Raw genomic sequence first — 17,280 nt, forward strand, 5'->3', positions numbered from 1 at the left:
GCCCACTCCCCACCCACTTCCCCTCTGGTAACCACTAATCTGTTCTCTTTATCCACGTGTTTGTTTGTCTTCCACACGTGAGTGAAATCATTCAGTATTTGTCTTTCTTTGTCTGGCTTATTTTGCTAAATATAAGACCCTCAAGGTCCATTCATTTTGTTGCAAATGGGACTATTTTCTTTTTTTATGGCTGAGTAGTGTACCGTTATATATATATATATATCACATCTTCTTCATCCATTGCTCTGTTGATGGGAACTTGGGTAGCTTCCACATCTTTACTATTGTGAATAATGCTGCAATGAACATAAGGATGCAGAAATCTCTTTGAATTGTTGGTTTCATGTTCTTTGGATAAATACCCAGTAGTGGGATAGCTGGATCATAAGGTGTTTCTGTTTTTAATTTTCTGAGGATCCTCTGTGCTGTTTTCCATAGTGGTTATACCAATTTACAATCCCACCAACAGTGCACAAGGGTTCTCTTTCCTCCACATTCATGCCAGCATTTGTTATCTCTTGTCTTTTTGATGACGGCCATTCTAACAAGTGTGAGGTGATATCTCATTGTGGTTTTAATTTGCATTTCCCTAATGACTAGTGATGTTGAGCATCTTTTTATGTACCTGTTGGCTTTTTGTATATATTCTTTGGAAAAATGTCTATTCAGGTCCTTCACCCATTTTTTAAATTGAGTTATCGTTTTGCTGCTGAATTGTATGAGTTCTTTGTATATTTTGGCTATTAACCCTTATCAAATTTATGGTTTGCAAATATTTCTTCCCATTCCGTAGGTCGTCATTTCACTTTGTTAATTCTTTCTTTTGCTGTACAGAAGCTTTTCAGTTTCATGTAGTCCCATTTGTTGATTTTTGATTTTGTTGCTTGTGCTTTAGGTATCATATCCAAAAAATCGTTACCAAGACCCATGTCAAAGAGGTTTATTCTATGTTTTCTTCTAGGAGTTTTATAGTTTCAGGTCTTACATTTAAGTCTTTAATCTATTTTGTGTTAATTTTTGTGAGTGCTGTAAGATAGGGGTCCAGTTTAATCTTTTTCGTGTGAATATCCAATTATCCCAGCACCATTTGTTGAAGAACTTGTCTTTTCTCCATTGAGTATTCTTCAATATTCTTGGCTCCCTTATCAAATATTAGCTGACCATATATGCTTGGGTTTATTTCTGGGCTCTTGATTCTGTTCCATTGGTCTATTTGTCTGTTTTTATGCCAACACCATACTGTTTGGGTTACTGTAGCTGTATAGCATAGCTTAAAATCAGGGAGTATGATGCCTCCTGCTTTGTTTTTCATTCTCAGGATTTCTTTGGCTATTCAGGGTCTTTTGTGGTTCCATATAAATTTCAGAAGTGTTTTTTTACTTCTGTAAAAAATGCCATTGGAATCGTGATAGGGATTACATTGAATCTATAGATGGTTTTTGATGGTATTGACATTTTAACAGTATTAATTCTTTCAGTCCATGATCATGGGATGCCTTTTCATTTATTTGTGTCTTCTTCAATTTCTTTCATCAATGTCTTGTAGTTTTCAGACTATAGATCTTTCACTTCCTTGGTTAAATTTTTTCCTAAGTATTTTGTTTTTGATGCTTTTGTAAATGGGTTCCATTTCTTTATTTCTTTTTCAGAAAATTCATTGTTAGTGTATAGAAATACTGCTAATTTTTGTATGTTAATTTTATGTCCTGCAACTTTACTGAATTCACTTATTATCTAACAGGTTTTTTTGGTTGAGTCTTTATGATTTTCTCTATATAGGATAATGTCATCTGCAAATAGAGACAATTTTACTTCTTCCTGTCCAATTCTGATACCTTTTATTTCTTTTTCTTGCCTGATTGTTCGAGCTAGGACTTCAAGTACTATGTTTAATAGGAATGGTGAGAGTGGGCACTCTTGTCTTGGTCCTGATTTTGGAGGAAAAGCTTTCAACCTTTCACCATTGAGTATGATGTTAGCTGTGGGCTTGTCATATATGGCCTTTATTATGTTGAGATATGTTCCTTCTATGCCTAATTTGTAAGAGATTTTATCATGAATGGATGTTGAATTTTGTCAAATGTTTTTTTCTTTGTCTATTAAGATGATCATTTTATTCTTTTCTTTTATTCTTTTAATGTGACGTATCTCATTGATTTATTTGCATCTCTGTTGAACCATCTTTGCATTCCAGGTTAAATCCTGCTTGATTGTGGTGTATGATTCTTTTAATGTGCTGCTGAATTTGGTTTGCTAGTATTTTATTGAGAATTTTTGCATCTATATTCATCAGGGATATTGGCCTGTAGTTTTCTTTTCTAGTAGTGTCCTTTTCTGGTTTCAGTATCAGGATAATGCTGGCTTTCTAAAATGAGTTTGGGAGTTTTTGGAAGAGTTTGAGAAGGATTGGTGTTAATTCTTCGTTAAATGTTTGGTAAAATTTACCAGTGAGGCCATTTGGTCCTGGGCTCTTCTTCCTTGGGAGAGTTTTGATTACTGATTCAATCTCCTTACTAGTAATTAGTCTATTCAGATTTTCTATTTCTTTCTGATTTGGTCTTGGTAAATTACATGTTTCTAAGAATTTTACCACTGCTGCTAGATTGTCCAGTTTCTTGGTGTATGGTTGTTCATAGTAGCCTCTCATGATCCTTTGAATTTCTTTCTTTCTTTTTTTTTCTTTGAGGAAGGTTAGCCCTGAGCTAACATCTGCCAGCAATCCTCTTCTTTTTGCTGAGGAAGACTGGTCCTGAGCTAACATCTGTGCCCATCTTCCTCTACTTTATATGTGGGATGCCTGCCACAGCATGGCTTGACAAGCAGTGTGAAGGTCCTCACCCAGGATCTGAACCAGTGAACCCTGGGCCACTGAAGTGGAATGTGTGAACTTTAATTACTGTGCCACTGGGCTGGCCCCTTTCATTTATAATTTTGTTGATTTGAGTCCTCTTTCTTTTTTCCTTCGTTAGTATAGATAAGGGTTTGTCAATCTTGTTTATCTTTTCAAAGAACCAATCTTTGGTTAATCTTTTCTGTTCTCTATTTCATTTATTTCTGCTCTAATCTTTATTATTTCTTTCTTCTGCCAACTTTGAGCTTGGTTTGTTCTTCTTTTTCTAGGTCTATAGTTAGGTTGTTTATTTAGGATCTTTCTTGCCTCTTAACATAGACATTTATTGCCATGAACTTTCCTCTTAGAACTGCTTTTGCTGCATCCCATAAGTTCTGGTATGTTGTGTTTCTATTTTCATTTATCTCAAGAAACTTTTTAGTTCCCCTTTAATTTCTTCTTTGATCCATTAGTTGTTCAGGGAACTGTTGTTTAATTTCCATGTGTTTGTGAATTTTCCAGTTTTCCCTTTGTTATTGATTTCTAGTTTCATGCTGCTGTGGTCAGAGAAGATACTTGAATTTGCTAAGACTTGTTTTGTGGCTTAACATATGGTCTATCTTAGGAAATGTTCCATGTGCACTTGAGAAGAATGTGTATTCTGCTGTTGTTGGATAGAATGTTCTCTATTTGTATGTTAGGTCCATTTAGTCTATAACGTTGTTCAAATCTGCTGTTTGCTTATTAATTCTTTGTCTAGATGTCTGTCCCTTGTTGAGAGTGGGTTTTCTTTATTTTTTTGTTTTTAAGCAGCTTGACTATGGTATGTCTAGTTATGATTTTATTTATATTTATCTTTTTGAGGGGTTCATAGGACTTCTTGGTTTTAATTTGTGAGTTTGGGGAAATTATCAGGTACTATCTCTCTTTTGTTAGTGATAACAGTACTTTATTAAGGCATATTTTATATATAGTAAGATGCACAAATATCAAATATGTGGCTGGGTCAATTTTGCCAAATGCATAATGCTCATTTAATCATCACCCAGATAAAGACAGTAGAATGTTTCCATTATTCCAGAAAGTAATGGCATGTCCCTTACCAATCAGTGTCCCCTCTTCCACCCTGAGGCAGTCACTACTCCTGTTTCTATATAATTCATATATTCATATAATGTAGGGATTCTTATAAATGGGGATCTGACAGTATGTATTCTTTCGTGTCTGACTTCATTTACTCTACATAATATTATTGACATTAATCTGTGTTGTTGAGTATATTAGTGGTTCTTTTTTATTGCTAAATGAGTATTCCATTATGTAAATATACCACAGTTTGTTTTTCTACTCTGCTATTGATAAACATTTAGGTTGTTTCAAGGTTTTGGCTAATATACATGAAGCTGCTATGAACATCTTATACAAGTCTTTTATGGGCATGTGTATTCATTTCTCTTGGGTATATACCTAGGAGCGGAATTACTGAGTCACAGAGTTTATAAGAGAATTCTAAACAGCTCTATAAAGTGTTTATGCAATTTTACATTTCATCCAACAATGTATGAGAGTTTCAGTTGCCATTCACCCTCATTAATACTTGCAACTCTCAGTGTTTTGAATTTTAGTCATTCTAGTGGGTGTCTATTTCATTGTGGTTTTAATTTGCCTTTCCTTGATGACTGATGTTGAGTACCTTTTCATATGCTCGTTGGTCATTCAGATATTTTGTGAAGTACTTGATGAAGTCTTTTGCGTAGTCATTAATTGGGTTGTTTATCTTTTTTATTATTGTTATGTAATTGTTTTTAATGTAGTCTGGTAAGAGTCATTTGTCAGATTTATATATTGCAAGTGTTTTCTTCCAGTTTGGGATTGCTGTTTTATTTCCTAACAGTGTCTTTTGATGAGCATGAATTTTTAATCTTGGCAAACTGAAATTATAATTTTTTTGTTTAGGTTAGTGCCTTTCATGTCCTAACGCAGCTTTGCCTCCTCCAAGGTTGTGAAGATAGTCTCCTATGTTTTCTTCCAGAAGCTTTATAATTTAGCTTGCATATTTAAGTCTATCATCCATTCAAGTTTAATTTTTGGGTGTGGTGGGTATGGTTCGTTTATTTCCGTATGGATTGTTCCAGCATCCTTTATTGAAAAGATTGTCCTTTCCCTTTACAGTTGTATTGGCCCCTTGTTCATATATATATATAGGTGTATTTCTGGACTCTATTCTGTCTCATTGATCTGTATACCAATACAAACTGTCTTAAATAGTTTGGCTTTATAGTCTTGAAATCAGATAGTGCAAATCTCTAACTTTGTTCTTCTTTGATCATCTTGGCTATTTTAGGTCTTTTGCATCTCCATATAAATTTTAGATCAGTTTTCATTTCTGCAAAAAGTAATCCTGCTGAGATTTTGATCTGGATTGTGTTAAATCTATAGTTCCATTTGGAAGGAATTGACATTGTAAAAGTAGTGAATTTTCTAATCCATGAACGTGATATATCTTTCCATTATTTAGGTCTTTTAAAATTTCTCTCAACGGTGTTCTGTAATTTTGAGTGTAGAATTCTTGCATTTCCTTTGTTAAATTAATTCGTAAGTTCTTGATTATTTGATTCTGTTGTAAATAGCATTATTTTAAAATAAAGTTTCCAATTGTTTGTTGACAGCATAAAGAAATTCAGTTGATTTTTGCATATTGATCTTTTATCCCATGATTTTGCTAAATTCAATTATTAGTTCCAGTAGTTTGTTGATTGGTTGGATTTTCTATGTAGATGATGGTATCACCTGTAAATAAAGACAAATTTGCTAGTGCTTTCCCATTTGTATACCATTTATTGCTGGGTTTTATTCTTTGTTTCACTGCCTAGGACATTCAGAACAATATTGAATAGAAGTGGTAGGAATGGGGACCATTGCTCTGTTCCTAACTTTAAGGAATAGTTCACCATTAAGTATGGTGTTAGCTATAGGGTTTTGCAGAAACCCTTTATGTCACTGTGAGGAAGTTTCATGTCATTTCCACTTGACCGAGAGGTTTTTCTTGAATAGATTTTGAATGTTATCAAATACTTAGATAAACTAAAACAACAGTAGAGAAGAAAATGTTATATTCCTCTTTATGTATTTCATTGCTTTCTGCCCTTATCTTTGCTATTTTCTTTTTTTCTTGAGTTTAATTTCCTCTTTTTCTTTTTCTAGTTTCTTGGGGTGAAAGCTTAGATTGTTGATTTTGAACATTATAATTTTTTTCTAATTATCCATTTAAAGTTACCAATTTTCTTCTAAGCTCTTCATTAGCTGTATCTCATAAGTTTTGGTATGTTGTATTTTTACTATCACTCATTTAAAAATATTTAAAATTTTTCATTACTATCTCTTCCTTTGTGTGTTATTTAGGAGAATGTTATTTAATTTCCAAGTATTTGGGTTCTAATAACTTTTTCTTTTGATTTCTATTGTAATTCCTTTGTAATCAGTGAATGTTACTTTTATCATTTAACACTTTGAAGATGTCATTCCATTGTTTCTGATAAGAAATTAGACATTCTTATGATTGTACCTCTGAATATAATATATTTTTTCTCTGCCTCCTTTAAAGATCCTAACCTTATTTTTGGTGTTTCGTAGTTTTATTATGATCTGCGTAAGTGTAGTGGGTTTTATATTTATTCTGCTTGAGGTTTGCTGAGCTTCTTGAATCTGTGGTTTTGTGTTCTACGTCAGCTTTGGAAAAATGTTGGCTGTTATCCTCTCTAGATATTTATTCTGCCCCTTTCTTTTTCTCCTCTCATTCTGGGACTTTAAAAAATATTTGATATTGTTCCAGAAGGCTCAAGTGCTTCATTCCTTTTTTTGAAAAAAATTGTTTATCTGTGCTTTAGTTTGGATTTACATTAACCTGTCTTCAAGTTTACTGATTCTTTCTTCCACTCTGTCCAATATTTTGTAAGAAGTGTATCCAAAAAGCTCCTAATTTTATATATATTTTAGTTCTAGAATTTTCTTTTGGTTACTTTTTAGAGTTTTCCTTATCTTAATGATCTATTCCTTGAATATCTTTAACATATTTTAAGTATTTGCTTTAAAACCCTTACTCCTAATTCCAAATGAGTCTGCGTCATCTGTTTGTCTGCTTCTTTTGACTCTTTTTCTCTTGATTATGGGTACCATTTTCTAGCCCTTTCACATACTTGTAATTTTTTATTTTGTCATGGACATTGTAGAGAATATATTGTGGAGACTCTGGGACATCTTATTTCCTCTAAAAGTATTCAATTTTGTATTTGCCAGAGTGAAGTTTCTAGTGGATCTAGTTCTCCTGTCACAGCTTAGGTTTATGGTGTTAAGACAAGTATGTTTCAGTTTTGCCTTTAGTCCTGGTGCATAATTATTATTGCTTTGGTGTCATTTTCAAGTTTTGTTGTATGTAGTGAAAGCAGTGCTTAGAGGGAAGTTTATAGCATTAAAGACATATAGTAGAAATGAAGAAAGATCTAAAATCAATAAACTAAGCTTCTACCTTAGAACACTAGAGAAAGAGCAATTTAAGCCTAAAGCAAGTGAAAAAAAAAGGAAAAGAAAGAATAAAAATTAGAGCAGAATTCAGTGAAATTTAAAACAAAATAATAGAGAAAAATCAACAAAGACCAGCGCTGTTTTTAAAAAAATATCACTTAAAACTGACAAACTTCTAGGCAGGCTAAATAAGAAGAAAAAAGAAAAAGAAAATATCAATATCAGAAATGAATTAGAGGTCATCATTACTGATGCCATGGACATTAAAAGGATAATAAAGGAATACTATGAACAACTCTGTGCCCACAAATTTGATCACAGATAAAATGGACAAGTTCCTTGAAAGATACAAACTACCAAAACTCACACAGGAGAAATAGATAATAAGCCTATATCTATTGAGGAAATTGAATCAATAATTAGTAAGCTTCCATAACAGAAAGCACCAAGCCCAGGTGGTTTCACTAGTGAATTCTGCCAAACATTTAAGGATGCAATGATACCAATTCTTTACCATCTTTTTAGAAAATAGAAGCAGAAGGAACACTTCCAAACTCATTCTACGAGGCCTGGAGCACGGTCTTCATTCACAAGGTGTGACCTATCTGTGGTCTCCTGAATTCCTGGCATGTTCACCAAAGTTCCTCTCTTTGGCTAGTTGGAAATACAATGCATCTCTATCACTATGTGACTTCTGAAATCTCAGCTTTAAACCAGTAAGCAGCTGTTCTCTGCTAGTCCTTGCGGAGTTTTGTTCTGAGCACATGCAGTTTAGGACTAGGCCAAGGACCTGAGGGGCACCCTTACGCAGATTTGCGGAACCTCTTCCCTGCTGCCCCCTTCTGTTCTGTACCTTTACTCACAAATTGCAGCTGCCTTAGCAATTCTTCACTCTGATATCTGTTTCCCCTACTCACTGAAAATGCTAATTTCTTATTGGGTTCCACTCGTCTTTGCTGCAGTTTGGAAGCGTTCTCAGGCAGAAAGCCAGGTCCATGTAGAGGAACCTGTATGCTCCCCTTTTTTCAAAGGATTGTAGCCCTCTGTTAAAATCTATGCCCAATGTTAGAAATTAGTTGCTTCATACATTTTGTCCAGTGGAAGGATAAGTCCAATATATCCTAGGACATTAGGGGCTGTAACTTGAAGTTCCCTTATTTCTTGAAAAATTGCTTGTACCGTATTCTCATCCCTCTTTCTGGAATTCCAATGACACATATGTTAGACTTTTCTTCCATTTCCTATGAATATTTTTTTTGTCTTTTCCTCCCCCATTTCATCTTTCTGTGCTTCATGCTGAATCTTTTTTTCTGACTTGTCTTCCTGTTCACTAATTTTTTAGTCTCCCAATTGTGTTCTTAATTATGTTAATTATATTTTTAAGTTCTAGAATTCCCATTTGGTGCTTTAAAAATATTCCAATTTTCTGATGATATTCGCTAACTTGTCTTGTACTTTATAGAACATATTAAGCATAGTTATTTTAAAGTCTGTTTCTGATAACTCGATATTCTAGATCTCTGGAGATTCTGATCTGTTGTTGTTTCTTTTGTTTTCTTGTCTTTCCTGTATGTATGTTTGTTTTCTTTTTAATTGTGTACAAGACATTAGATACAGAAGCTATAGAGCTAACTCGAGGTTTAGGATTATGATGCATTTCTTTAGAGAGGGTTTGCTTTTGCTTCTGGCAGGAGCCTATGGACATTAACAATCCAGATCACCTTAATGCCGCTTCCCCCACCCCAAAAGACCTATGGGCCATTCTCAAGATGATTTGGGGCTGGTCTTCAGTCCCTGTGAGGGTTGGTCTATTTCTGGTTCCCATTTACTCATAGGGTGTGGCCTTTTAGGACCTCTACCCACCACCTAGGGAGATTTTTTGGTCTCTCATTCCTTGGTGGTCCCCAAATTCCATTTTTTGTTCTCTTACTTCAAAGAGTCTGCTGAAATCTGCTCGTCTTGTGGAACTGGCAGATAGAGAAATGGGCAAAGGAGGAAGAGTGGCCTCAAATGCCAGGTTCACCTTTCAATGAATTCCTTCCTCTTTTGGGTCATGGCCCCATAAATCTCCCGTAAAATTCTCTGTTTGTTTTTGCTTTTAATCTTGTCCAGTTTTCTAACTGTTCTCAGTAGGAGGATTGACTTGAATTAATTTGTCTGTCATTTCTGGGGAAATGGGACTCAGACTCTTTTTCTGTAATATTTTCAACAGTGGAATGTAGGTCATATATATTTTTGAGCTCAGGTGTATTTAAGAATGTGTTTCTATATCTTCACACATTAAAGAAAACTCTGCTTCACTGAAAAAAATATAAATATTGCTTCATTGTTTTCTAGCATTTAGAGTTATAGAAGACAAATCTTAGACCAGTGTGACTTTGTCTGTTATAGGAACTCCTTTTGTTGTTCTTAATTCTTGGAGACCTATTTATTTATTAAAAAGAACTTTTCTTAAATATTTCTATATATGAGTATCTTTTCATTGATTTTGCCTATAATATGAAGAGCGCTTTCAATCTGTGAATACAGGTCCTTTTTCAGGAAATTTCTCATTAATGAAATTTTAAATTATTACTTTCTTCCTTGTTTTGGTATATTCCTTGGGAATACTTGTAATTGATAGGTCGGATTTTCATTTTCTGTGCTGTGTAGCTACTATAACCACAATTTTCCATGTATTTATCTTTTCCTCTATATTCTTAGCTTCTCAGGTTGATTTACTCTATAACTTACTTGATTTTCTCCCAAATCACCTCTATTTGTTGCTTTGAATGAGGGTTTCTAATTTTGCTATTTTATTTTTAGTTTAATTACATATCATATCTCTTATCCAATCTATTTTTATCTCATTATGTTAGCTTCCCATCTCACCCTTTCTTCTTTCCTTGCTTCCTTCCTTCTCTCCTTTCCATCATTTCCTCCTTCCTTTCCCTCTTTCTTTTTCTCATTGCACTGGCTCATATCTCCAGTTCAGTGTTGAACAGAAGTGCTGAGAGTGGATATCTTTTGTTTTTTCCCTGAGTCTGTGAGGGGAAAATATTCAGGCTTTCACCATTAAATATGATGTTGGCTGTAAGTTTTTCACAGATACTTTTTTATCAGATTGAGGAAGTCCCTGTCTATTTTTAGTTTCCTGAGAGTTTTCTTTATCATGAGTGGATGTCAATTTTGGTCAAATGCATTTTCTGCCATTGAGATGATCATATGACTTCCTCCCTTTATTCTGTTAATATGGTAAATTATGTTGATTTGCTTTGCAATGTTAAATCAGCTTTGCATTCCTGGGACAAATTCTACATTGTCAGTTGTGTTATATTGCCAGACTTAGTTTACTAATTTTTTAAAGTGTTCTTGCTTGTACATTTATGAGGAGTATTGATCTAGTTTTATTTTATCGTAATATCTTCATCTAGTTTTGTTCACAGCATAATGCTGATTCATAAAATGAGATGGGAAGTGTTTCCTCCTCTTCTATTTTATGAAAGAGTTTATGTAGGATTTGCATTATTTATTTCTTAAATAGTTAATAGAATTTTCCGGTGAATCCTTCTGGACTTGGGGTTTTCTTTGTGGAAAGGTCTTACATTATGAATTCAATTTAATAGGTTATGAAGTGGTTAGATTTTTTTACTTTGTATTGTCAGATTTTGTAATTTTGTAATCTGTGTTTTTTGAGGAATATGGGCATTTAATCCAACTTGTCAAATTTATTGGCATGTCTATAGCATCTGAAATGATGTCCTGTCTTTCATTGCTGATATTGGTAATTTGTTTCTTATATATATTTTTATACCTCAGGCTAGCTAGGGGGCTTATCAATTTTATTGAACTTTCCAAAGAAGCAGCATTTGGCTTTGTGATTCTCTCTATTGGTTTTCTGTTTTTAATTTCATTGATTTCTGCTTCTATCTTTCTTATTTTCTTCCTTCTACTAATATAGAGTTTAGTTTGTTCTTTTTCTATTTTTATAAGGTAGAAGTATAACTCATTTATTTTGGATATTTTATATTTTTAATATAAAAATTTAAAGCTATAAATTTCCTTTTTAACCATTGCTTTAGATGCATCCCACAAATTTAATATGCTATGATTTCATTGTGTTTCAATACAGAATATTTTCTAATATTGCTGTGATTTCTTCTTTCATTTATGGATTGTTTAGAAGGGTGGTTTTTAAAATGTACAAATATTTAGTTATTTTCTAAATATCTTTTTATTTATTTCTAGTTTAGTTCTGTTGTGGTCAGAAAACATACTCTATAATATCACTCTATCTAAATCTTTGAGACTTATTTCTTGGACCAAAATATTGTCTATTTTAGTAAATGTTGCATGTACCCTTGAAAACAATGTCTATTCCACAGTGGTTGAGTGGAGAATTCTATCGTTATCAATTAGATCAAGTTGTTGAGAATGTTGTTCAAGTCTTTTGTTTTTACTTATTTTCTATTTTGTTTTATCAATTACTGAGAGAGGATTGTTGAAATTTGTAACACCAGATATGGACTTCTTTCTTTTTTCAGTTCTGTCAGTTTTCTTCATGCAATGTAAAAGTCTATCATTAGCTGCACACATATTTATGATTGTTATGTCATCTTGATGAATTGACTCTTTCATCATTGTGAAATATCCTTCTTTATTACTGGTAATATTCTTTGTCCTAGAATCTATTGGTCTGATATTTATAGAGACACTCCAGCTTTCTTATGAATAACATTTGCATGGTATAACTTTTTCTGTTTTCTTTTAACTTATCTATCTTTATATTTCAAATGTGTTTCTTGCAGGCAGGATATATTTGGGTCATGCTTTTTGAAAAGCTTAAATCCTATGTGACAGTCTCTGCCTTTTAGACCATTTACATGTAATGTAACTATTGTTTTGGCTATTTACATTTAATGTAAATACAGATATCGTTGGGTTTAAGTCTTATCATCTTGTACTTGTTTTCTTTTTGTTCCATCTATTCTTTGTTCCTTTTCTTTTTAATATCGTGCCTTCTTTTGGGTTAGTTATTTTTAGTATTCCATTTTATCTCTATATTGAATTGCTAGCTATACCTCTTTTTAAAAAGAATTGCTCTAGGGTTTACAATATGCACCTTTAACTTCACAGTCTACCTTTACATAGTATTATACGAGTTTACATGCAATGTAAGAAACCTGTGCAGTTTTATTTTCCCCTTCCCATTCTTTTTGTTCTTCTTATCAAATATTTTACTTCTCTGTATATTAGTCTCATAACACATGACTATTATTTTTGTTTTAAATAGAAAATCATCTTTTAACAGCATGTTAATATGAGTAGGAAGTCTTTTGTAGTTATTCACCATATTTACCTTGTCTAGAACGCTTTATGCCTTTGTGTAGGTCCTAGCTTTCATCTGGTATCATTTTCTATCAGCTTGAAGACCTTCCTTTGACATTTCTTGTAGCAGAACTCAGGTGGCAATGAATTCTCTTTTCTTGTGTTTGTCTTCAAATAGTCTTTATTTCATATTCATTGTTGAAGGATATTTTCACTGGGTGTAGAATTCTAGGTTGACAGTTTTTTTCTTTCAGCCTATTAAAGATGTGGTTCCATTGTCTTCTGGCTTGAGTTGTTTCTGACAAGAAATCAGTGACAATTCTTTATCTTTGTTCCCCTGTAAGTAATGTGTCTTTTTTCCTGGCTGCCTTTAAGATTTTCTCTTTATTGTTGGTTTTCATCAGTTTGACTATAATGAGTTTAGGGGTGATTCTCTTTGCTGTTATTTTACCTAAGATGCACTGAGCTTCTTGGATCTGTGCGTTTATAGTTTTTATCAAACTTGAAAAATTTTGGCCATTGTTTCTTCAGATATTCATCCTCCCACTCCTTGCTTCTCTTGGTTTTTAATCTGCCTGATATTTTCCCATAGCTCATTGAAGCTCTGTTTTATTTCTTCCAGTGCTTAGGTAGTTTCTGTTGTTATGTCTTGTTATGTCTTCTAATTCACTGGTCTTTTCTTCTACTTTGTCTAATCTGCCATTAAGCTCATTCTGTGAATTTTTTATTTCTGATGTTGTATTTTAAGTTTTTAGAAATTCCGTTTGATTCTTTTGTCTTTATCTCTATCCTCGTGTTCATATTTTCCTTTGAATATGTTTATAATAGCTGTTTTAACGTCCTTTTTGGCTAACAACCTCATCTCTGTAATTTCTGGGCTTGTTTCTATTGGCCAATTTTTTTCCCTGATTATGGGTAACATTTTCCTCCCTTTACAAATATCAAGGAGTTTTTGACTAGATGCTAAAAATTTTTAATATTACATTACTGAGTGTCTGGATTTTATTGTCTTGCATTACAGTGTGTTGAAGTTTGTGTTGGCAGTCAAGTTACTGGTGTATCAGCTTGACCCTTTCCAGACTTATTCTTGTGTTTTGTTAGTGTGTGCCTAGAGTAGCCTTGTCGCTAATGTTAGTTTAGCCCTACTACTAGGGTATGACCTCCTAGAGTCTCTATTAAATGTCCCAGGTTTTCACTGAGTCACCTCCATTCTGACTGGTTGGAACTCGAATATCTCCCAGCTCTGTAGGAGATGTAGGAATTATTTAGCTTACGAATCCCCCATAGTTGTTCTCTATGCAGCCTAATGGAGTTTTGCCTTACACACGTTTAGCTTAGTATAAAGCAAAAGACCCCAAAGGACTCCTGCTAAGATTTCTAGAGCTCTTTCTTTGTGTAGCTCCCTTTTCCCTTCTTTGGTACTTTACCTAGCAAATTCAAGCCACCTTGCCTCTCTAAACTCCAGTTTTTGTTTCCTCAACTCAGTGAAACCACTCTACTGTGCTTATCTTTCCCCTTCTAGGGCCAGTGTCTGGAAATTGCTTCCAGGAAGAAAGCCAAGGTGATTGTAGGACTCATTTCATTGTTTCTCTTCTCTGAAGGATCATTGTCCTGCACTACCTGTAGTCCAATTTCTGAAAACAGTTGTTTCATATATATTTTCTGGTTTTCTAGTTGTTTTTGGTGGGAAGGAAAGTCTAATACCAGTTACTCTGTCATAGCTGGAAGCAGAATTCTTGTCTGTCATGTTTTTATGCTATATTCTTTGCTTATATTTTCAAATGAAGGGAGATTTACCATGACTATATTTACTGTAAGGTAAGGTATGTAGATTGTCCTTATATCAGAATCAATTGTAGTGCTTTTCTCAATTACAAATACTTGTGCTCTATCTTTAGAGATTTTGATTCAGTGGATCTAACATGGGTTGCAGACATCATAATTTTGAAAACTTGACAGGTGATTTTCGATACACAACTGAAGTTAAGAATCACTGTTCTAGTCACTTAAATCTAGTGTGAGTTTGGTGGACTTAAATGAAGTATCCTGCAACCTGCTCTTAACTCAGTGACACTGTAAAAATGAGATGAAAGCTAGAAGAGTAGGACCTCCTGGATGTCCCCACTATCCATGTATGAAGCATTAATTTTTGGCAGAGCAGACCTCATCAAGTACTATTGGCTGTTGCACATTCTGATCGGTTTATGCCTATGCCATAGTGGTTGTTATATCTTTGAATATTCTATCTATAAGTGTCAAGAACTTCCTCATATTTATAAAGTGATCTGCAAATATTCTCATAATACACAGATTCAGAGGTGGTTACCTAATTTCGTCTGTGTGCCAACACTGTTGATAGATGTGACCTCCTGGAGCTCAGTGTTGAGGATTTTAAGGCCACTTCTGGACTCAGCAGAAATGAATGCTGTTGTGGATTAGTGATATCTGTCATGAGCTTGTGATTGGAGGAATGGGGCACATGTCCCATGTATTGGCAACTCCTGTACTGGTTAAAGGCCGTCTTTTTCTTTAGGGTTCTCCTAATTATACAAGAAAACTCGTTATTACTCTATATTGATTTGATTTTTCCCTATGTAGGAAACAAATCTTACAGTCATGGAATACTTATATTCAAATTATTTCTTCATTCATCCATTCCTTACTCATTCATTTCCTCTTTCTTTCTCTCTCAAAATATAATCAGTATGATACTATGTTATTAGAATGGTGGTTTCTGGTCTGCACTTCTTATCTTCTTTTTAAGTAAATAGACTCATTGTATATTTTTTTAAGGTAGGTGGCTCTGGACCATATTTTCCTGAATCCCAAACAGGCACATAATCTTATACCTGGTTTAACAGTGGGACAGAAGATTTGAAGTTGGGACAATCCAAGACAGAAAATTTTATAAAATATTTAGAGCATAAATTAGGTCTGAATCATTAATAATAAGTATTTTTGAATTACAATTGGGTATGTAACTAAGTAAGAATATCTTGTAACCTGAAAATTCTTATATATTAGGCTGATCATAGTCCTGTAAGATTAGAATATGGCAATTTAGAAAAATGCCCTACTTTTAAACATATAATCCTGATACTTTTTTTTTTAATGATGGAACATTGTTAGCTAGGTGCTTTGGGCTGCAGAATGATCTGGATGATGATAATTACTTGTTGTGCCTCTTGTTCTGATATATCCCAGATTACTTGGTTCTTGTCCTCATTGTGTGTATGCTGTGTTAAGGAGTTCAGTGTTAGCAAACCAGCAGAGATTTAGTCTATGGGTCACGTGTGAGAGAGAGATGAAGTTCATTTTGACAAGAAACTCATCTTTCCAGTCTCCACGTTTGATGGGGATGGAGTGGGAAATGGAATGGTGGAGGTTGCTTTACAATTCATTTCAGTTATTATCAATTTGAAACACTTCCTGGTGCCAAAAATCTAGAAGGTTTAGCATAGTTTATAGTAGAGTGAAAAGAGCAGTGTGTCAAGAATGAAGAGCTATAGGTTCTAGTCCCAGCTTGTCATTTAATAACTTTGTGACCGTAACAAGCTACTTAATCTTTTTAACTTTAACTTACTCATATATGAAATGAGGTTAATAATCTGCTGTATCTATTTCACAGAGTTGTTAGGAGGATCAAGTGAAACTATAGGTATAAAAACCTTTGAGAACTGACTAATGGCATATCGTTATGAGGTAATATTATGATGTTGTGTATGCCACCTTATACCAGCTTGTCTCTCCCCATGAGAAAATGGATGGAGTTGTGATATCTTTGCTTGGTTTTAGAATTTTTCATAGACTAAAAAAATGATTATTTTAGGAAGCCTTCTGATGATGGTTCTATTTAGGAAAAAGAAAACTAGTGAAGTATCTGCTGTGTTTTTACTAGGGCACAAATAATTTCAATGAGAAGTACTCATCAGCTATGCTTTGCTTTACAGCTTGGAATCCCATCCACTGCCAGCACATTGAATGCCACAACGCAATTAACAAACCAGCTGTGAAGGTACTGTTTTAGCAGACCTGGTGCCATCTCGTATTATCAGTGGTCAAATTATCAGGAGCAGATTGCTGAATGAAATGGAGTAGATTGTATCCTTCTCTGTAAAGCAGAGGCCTGTGCTCTGTGGTAATCTCAAGCACGTCCATGTCAGTCTAACTATACTTTGGTGGGTTGGTTCAAGACAGAGCAATCGATAGTGGTATCTGCAGGTTTGTCTATCAGTTCATAGCCAAGTGCTGTGTAGCACTGAGCTAATTATCAGAATAATTCTGGTGAAACATTTACTTAGTCCTGAACTGGCTCTATCTGAGCTAATAAACTCAGGGAAAGGTACCTTGCCCCTGTTTTCATGTGTATGCTACAAATCATGAGTGTCTAGTGTGTGACTATGCAAACTCAAGAGTCATAGGACAAAAATAGATGAAATTGTTAAGTCTTAGCTCAGATCACAGATATGATTTAGTTGAAACGACAGAGGTAGTTGGACAGCAAACCTGTGGAAAGTGACATTAGAGGCAAGGGAACAGCGGGTTAGAGAGGCTGAGTCACTTTCCTACAGTCACACGGCTGGAACCAGGCACCTTGAGTCCGCCTTACTCTTTTTCTACCA

The 17,280-nt window shown here is 34.2% G+C and overlaps 1 protein-coding gene across 1 annotated transcript in view; it reads left to right on the top strand.

Moving 5' to 3' along the window:
- The window catches only part of UNC79 (unc-79 homolog, NALCN channel complex subunit), a 195,508-nt gene that overhangs the window by 29,355 nt on the left and 148,873 nt on the right, over positions 1-17,280 (top strand). Inside the window, exon 6 of the mRNA XM_046647730.1 lies at positions 16,609-16,673. Within this exon, the coding sequence (XP_046503686.1) occupies positions 16,609-16,673 (65 nt within the window). The remainder of the gene's footprint in view (positions 1-16,608; positions 16,674-17,280) is intronic.

This window comes from Equus quagga, chromosome 20, assembly GCF_021613505.1.
Source record: "Equus quagga isolate Etosha38 chromosome 20, UCLA_HA_Equagga_1.0, whole genome shotgun sequence".
NCBI classification, from domain to species: Eukaryota; Metazoa; Chordata; class Mammalia; order Perissodactyla; family Equidae; genus Equus; species Equus quagga.